The sequence below is a fragment of the Squalius cephalus genome, assembly GCF_949319135.1.
Source record: "Squalius cephalus genome assembly, chromosome: 12".
Lineage (NCBI taxonomy): Eukaryota > Metazoa > Chordata > Actinopteri > Cypriniformes > Leuciscidae > Squalius > Squalius cephalus.
The window spans coordinates 1693327-1699326 of record NC_137133.1 but is presented as its reverse complement, the minus strand read 5'-3'; the positions used below and the strand labels follow the sequence as shown (position 1 = coordinate 1699326).

At 37.7% G+C, this 6000-nt stretch overlaps 1 protein-coding gene across 5 annotated transcripts in view; it reads left to right on the top strand.

Annotated features, from left to right (window-relative positions):
- Window positions 1-6000, top strand: part of lama2 (laminin, alpha 2) — a 250998-nt gene that overhangs the window by 75753 nt on the left and 169245 nt on the right. For all 5 annotated transcript variants that reach the window (XM_079887440.1, XM_079887439.1, XM_079887438.1 and 2 more), the window contains exons 6-9: window positions 1610-1699; window positions 2197-2314; window positions 3221-3399; window positions 4686-4785. In XM_079887440.1, the coding sequence (XP_079743566.1) occupies window positions 1610-1699; window positions 2197-2314; window positions 3221-3399; window positions 4686-4785 (487 nt within the window). The remainder of the gene's footprint in view (window positions 1-1609; window positions 1700-2196; window positions 2315-3220; window positions 3400-4685; window positions 4786-6000) is intronic.

Sequence of the window (6000 nt, the reverse complement as noted above, 5' to 3'; positions counted from 1 at the left end):
GCGTTGTGGACCCGCCTATAGGCGCACATTACTAATGCGCTCTTTAACAAAAAAAATATTGCGCTATTGACTTTAGACCAGGTTTCAGTTAGTCAATGGCTCAGTCTATTTCAGTTCCTCTAAATAGCAATGCGCCATCAGTGCGCCAGAACACACTCGTTCTCAGACCAGCAGCCCATGGGCGCACAGATGGGCGCAAATGCATTTGTGATTTAAACAATGCGGCGCAGGATGTGAAACTGTGTCAGGCTGAAAACTAGCAAAACACTTGCATCGCTCCTGGCGCTGCATTGCACCGGGTGTATGATAGGGCCCAATGGGTACAATATCCGTCACATGACTAAACATCATCTTGTCATCGTTTTCGAATACCTCCGATTTCACAGTCTACAACACTACAACACAAAAACGCCTTTATACATTCTCTTTATGAATTTTTGAAGCATGGACTGTCAGTGGAGGGACAGAAATCTCTTAGATTTCATTAAAATATCTTCATCTGTGTTTTCGAAGATGAACAAAAGTCTTACGGGTTTGGAACAACATGAGTAAATGATGACAGAATTTTCATTTTTGGGCGAACTATCCCTTTAACACTGTGACTCTGTGGTGCTTTCAAACCATTGATCTGTTTGTTTGAGCTTCACAACCAACTCCACACAATGGTGATGCAGTCAGTACCTTTAAAGGGTGTAGTATTGTGCATCATAAAATAGTGGCATGTTTACCACATACCACAGACACCCTAGCATCAGCATCTAGATCAATTCATTATTTAGAACCATATATTAAAAATATGGCAGTTTTTTTTTACACTTTGATTCTCTCATCTACACAGACGCAGTTCACATTTTTGCAAACCATACATTATTACAAGGAAAAATATTCCACACGAGGGAAATCATTGTTGTGTCCATGAAGATGTGAAAAAATAATGTGAAAATCTAGCTTACACATTTACCCAAATTATTATACGCCTGTTTAACCGAAGCTAATTTGGGTGTGTTTCTCCATCCCCAATGTCACTTCTCTGTGTTTTACGGCCCTGACGAGAACGTCGGTCTCCTCGGCTGTGAACCGCTCCTGGCAAATCCACCGTTATAATAGCAATCCGCCATGGAACAAGCGCGCCTGCTCTTAAAGGGAATGTGAGATGTCGCTCTGATTGGTTTATTTCACGTTACGCCCAAACCACACCTATGAGTAATGAAGCGACTTCAGACCAACACATTTTAGATTTGCGTCGGGCACAAGAGTCATTTATCCCGCCGGTATAATAGCAACAGCGCCCGAGATCCGCCCACAAAGTTACTTGAGTTTCGCGCTTGATACTTGAGTTTCAGATCGTTAAAATAGGGCCCATAGACACTTTGCTTGAACGATTCTTCCTCAGAACTTCTCAGTCCAGACTAGGTCATACAGTACATCTGCAGAAAGTTTGCCAAGTATAACGGAAATTAAACCATCTGCAAAAGTGCTCTTGCTTCTATATACATGTGTACATCTTCTTTTATGATCCAGAGAGCTGATAAACTGGGATGGAGTAATTTCTGTTTGTGTTACTGTCGAGTTTGAGTTCAGATATGACTGTAATGCTTTTGTTTTCCAGTATTACTACTCCATTAAGGATATATCAGTAGGAGGCATGTGCATCTGTTATGGTCACGCTAAGGCCTGCCCTCTCAACACAGACACCAAGGTTTGTCATCTAAAGCTAAAGAATTATTATCCTGAAATTCCTGTGTGCATTTTTAATTAGGTTCTAATTAAGTTGTTAATTAGAAACGAATCACCTTTGGCCTTTATGAAGCATGCACTCACAGCAGTTTAAAAAAAATCAATAACTAGATAGTTGCTTTTGTGCCTGATATGAACATAATGTTGTATTTTGTGGTGCGTGTTATCATATTCGTCTTCTAACTTCACTATCCTCAAAATGTCATTAAAGGTTTAGTTTTTTCTTTACAGCGCTTTACAATGTCTTGCACATTTTCAGATGACTTTATCAAAATAAACAAGTTTGACAAATATAGATTAAATAATAAATGCTTCTGTAGGTATCATTTTAAACACTGGCCATCTGTTTTTGGAAATACGCAGTGTAACTCCCAATTAAAGTTTTAATTGGGGAGGCATTCTCAGTGCCTTCTGAATGGCACACAGTTGGTTTGATTGACTGTTTGATTTCAATGTCAGAAATTTAGCTGTGAGTGTGAACACAACACGTGTGGGGAGAGCTGTGACCGCTGTTGCCCTGGTTACAACCAGAAACCCTGGATGGCGGGAACCTTCCTAACGCGCCACGTCTGTGAAAGTAAGAGGCCTCAACCATGTCCCGCTGAACTGAGCATGCTGGATTACTGATCACTTATGTCTTACTTTAGGTGTGTTCTATAAACATGAGGAACATCAGTTCATGTTATATTGCATCATATTCACATCATAGTCACACTATGTAAAAGTTAATGCATAGTAATTACAGTTATGCAACAGTTTTGGGTCTTTTTCAAGAGACACAGTGAAGTCATTGAATCATTCACTCAACCGATTTGTTAAAAAACATTCAGGAACAAAACACTGCTACTGTGTGTTGCCAATGTGGCTGTGTCTGAGTTTGGCATCATTTTTAGAAATTGACAAATTAATCAGCAACATTGTGTCTAATATATAAGTTACTCGATTGAACATATTGTATTAAAGCAACATCATTCAAACTTCTTGTTACTCCATGTAAATGTAAATGTAAATGTAGAAATGGCAGATTCTGAATGTATGGTGTAAGAAAGAAGTTTCATGCATTAGAGGGACACTTCTCAATGTCCTGATTTTATCAGCATGTGTGTGATTACTTCAGTACACAACCTTTCATTAACACATTTCTTATTATATTGAGAAATCTCTTTTAATGGGATTCTTCTAGTATACATTGATTGGAAGTTGCTGTGCATATGTGTCTGCTAAATGAGTAAATGTCAATTGAAGCAGAATATTGTCAATTGTCAATTGAAGCAATATTGTGGTGGAAAAGTTACTCTGTATTAGCTTTTTCTTGCAGTGGTGCTGTTGGTGTGATTATTAGCACACGTGGTACCAACATTCAGCTCTTGCTCATGTGGTATTGCAGTATTTTAGCTGTATATTCATTTGTCAGGAGGAGCAGGTTGTTAAACTGTACTGCTTTTCTTATGTTGTATCATTGTGTGATGTGTTTATTTGCCAGAGTGTAACTGCCATGGTAAATCAGAGGAGTGCTATTACAATCAGACTGTGGCCGATGCTAAGCTGAGTCTGAACAGTAATGGAGCGTACGAGGGGGGCGGAGTCTGCCTTGGTTGCTCTGACAACACAGGAGGAATTAACTGTCAATCATGCGTAGACGGATACTACAGACCAAGTGGGGTGAGTTTTCTCTTGTTCTTGTCTCAGAGATTGTTCATATGCTACTTCTGAAAGCATTTTTTCAGGGGGAAAACAATGTGAAATTGACCGTGTGTTAAGCCCCACCTCTTTAATTTGTGTTTCTAACTATGTTGAGCTTTCCTACACTATGGAGGACGTTTTTTATTCCTACACATAAAAAAATGCTGGATTGTTTCCATGTTTGGGTTAAATTTGGACAATAGGGGTGTGACGAGTAGGGGATTATCACGCTTCCGGGTTTCATCTCTTGACCAGTGTTTCAACTGCGGAAATATAGCAATAAAACAGCTTGAGAATAATATCTCACATAGCATTACATTCACCTCAGGCATTTAGTGTGGACAGCAGGTTAGTTCACTAGAGAAATGAACACTAGAGAGAAGCACATTATATTTACTTAACCTGCTACAAATGTCTTGATTATTTAATGTATGTTTAAATAAATTTGTCATGAAAACAAGTTATGACAGCCACTGTAAATTATTCTATTGCAAAAATGAATTGGAGTAGAAAATTAACTTTATAATTAGATTTAGAAGTTAATGCAAAACCCGCCTTTTGTGCAATTTACAGTAACACTAGTTTTTTTTTTTTTTTTTTTTTTTTTTGAGTGTTGATTATTTTATCTAAAAATAAATCACAACTGATTTGAATAATTTGGACTCTGTTGTTAATCGTAACCTTTAATATTGTGTAATTAAAAGCTCCCCTCCCTATATAGTAAACAGCATTAGCTAAGATCAATTTTTTTTTATCCTTAAGAAAATTCTAATTATAATAGAATTTATTTAAACACATATACACATTTGTTAAAAAACACAGTTGAATTAAAATAAGAAGCAATTTTGTGTTTAGTTTTCTCCCCCCTGCTGTACCAATACCGAGGAACGTACTGAACCGTCATGTTTGTGTACTGTTACACCCCTAATGGACAAACCCAAACGTTGGTTTAAATTTGTAAAATCAATTTTTAAACCCAATGGTTGGGTTCGTCCATATTTGACCCAAACAAGGGTTGAAACAACCCAGCATCTTTTAGAGTGTAATATTGTCTTTGGTGTCGCGGCAACTACTGTTTTCCATACTTTTAGAAAATGTTCGTACAGTTCTGTGTTGAACTATTCAAACACACAGGACTTTCAAAAACTTGCATGGAAGATAGTCCGAATGTCTCTCTTTGAATGAGGCCTTACATTAGACTAAACTTGAGTCTCCATTGGTCAGCATCAGTTTGAAGGGAGGTGTTTGTTCTCATATATCCACAGGTGAGTCCAGACGAGCGCTGGCCCTGCAGACCCTGCTCATGTGACCTGAGAGGTTCACTTCACTCCGCTTGTGTTGCAGATGAGAGTCAGGCCACCACAGGTACAACACAACACACACGTGTCAGCAGCCCTGTTTACACATATTCAGTGCTTTTGGGGATCCAATCACAAGTTGTCAGCACTAAATACAGGTGTAAACGAGGTCTGAATAATGATAGTTGGTTTTGTTGGAATTTGCATAAAAACACCTTTGTTTGTTCAGTCCAGTAAAAGATCTTTATTTTGCATTTCTGTTTAGAATAATAAAAAATAAAAAAAGTTTTATTTATGTTTCAAAAAGAGGAGAAACAACATTTGGCAAATTGTTTCACAACAAATATTCTGAATATTTAATATTTATAGTTATACTGTATGTTGTTGTTATTGTTTCTAAGATGGTATTCATTATTTATGTATTGTTAATGTATTATTTGTACATCCTAGTACTGTTTGTATTTTTGTTTTTATATTTATATTCAAAATGCAAATCACTGAGCAATAACACACAGTAGCAGGACTACTACACTTCAGGACTGTGTCACTGACTGGACTACTTTTTATTTTTACCAAGTCATATTTACAGTTATGTTAGTTGTAGAAGATTTCTTATAATTTCAAGTGAAGACCATTCACCCTAGACTAGAGGAAATCTCGGTCACAACTAACTCCCCTCGATCACTCTCTGGCCTGATATCTTTCACTCTTTGAGGATGTTCTATGATCTGTTTTGCTTATTTAGCTCAGTTTAGACTTGTATAAAAATAGTCGTTTGAAAACACCACTGTTTCTACATGCTTTTTAGGAAAATCCAGCAAAATTATTTTACTTTTATTGTATTGACAGAAAAACCTAACAGCACTTAAAGAGACTGATCATTAGACAATAAGATAACTATATCTAACTACTAGTATGACGACCCTTTCTGATTAGTTTTTTGTGTGTTTGAGTTAAAGAGCTGTGTGTGTGTGTGTGTGTGTGTGTGTGTGTGTGTGTGTGTGTGTGTGTGTGTGTGTGTGTGTGTGTGTGTACTTGTACAACTATCTTTGTGAGGACCAGTTTGAGTTTTAGACCATTGGAGTGAGGACAAAGAGAGTAAAGTGAGGACATGTTGGCCGGTCCTCAGTTTCTGAGAGCCTTTAAAGCCTGTTTGAGGGTCAAGACTTGGTTTTAGGGATAAGGTTATAATGAGGTTAAGGGTCGGTTTAGGGTCAGGGGTCGGGTTAGGCACTTAGTTGAGATGGGTAAGGTTAGGGTAAGCGGCTAGAGATTGCATTGT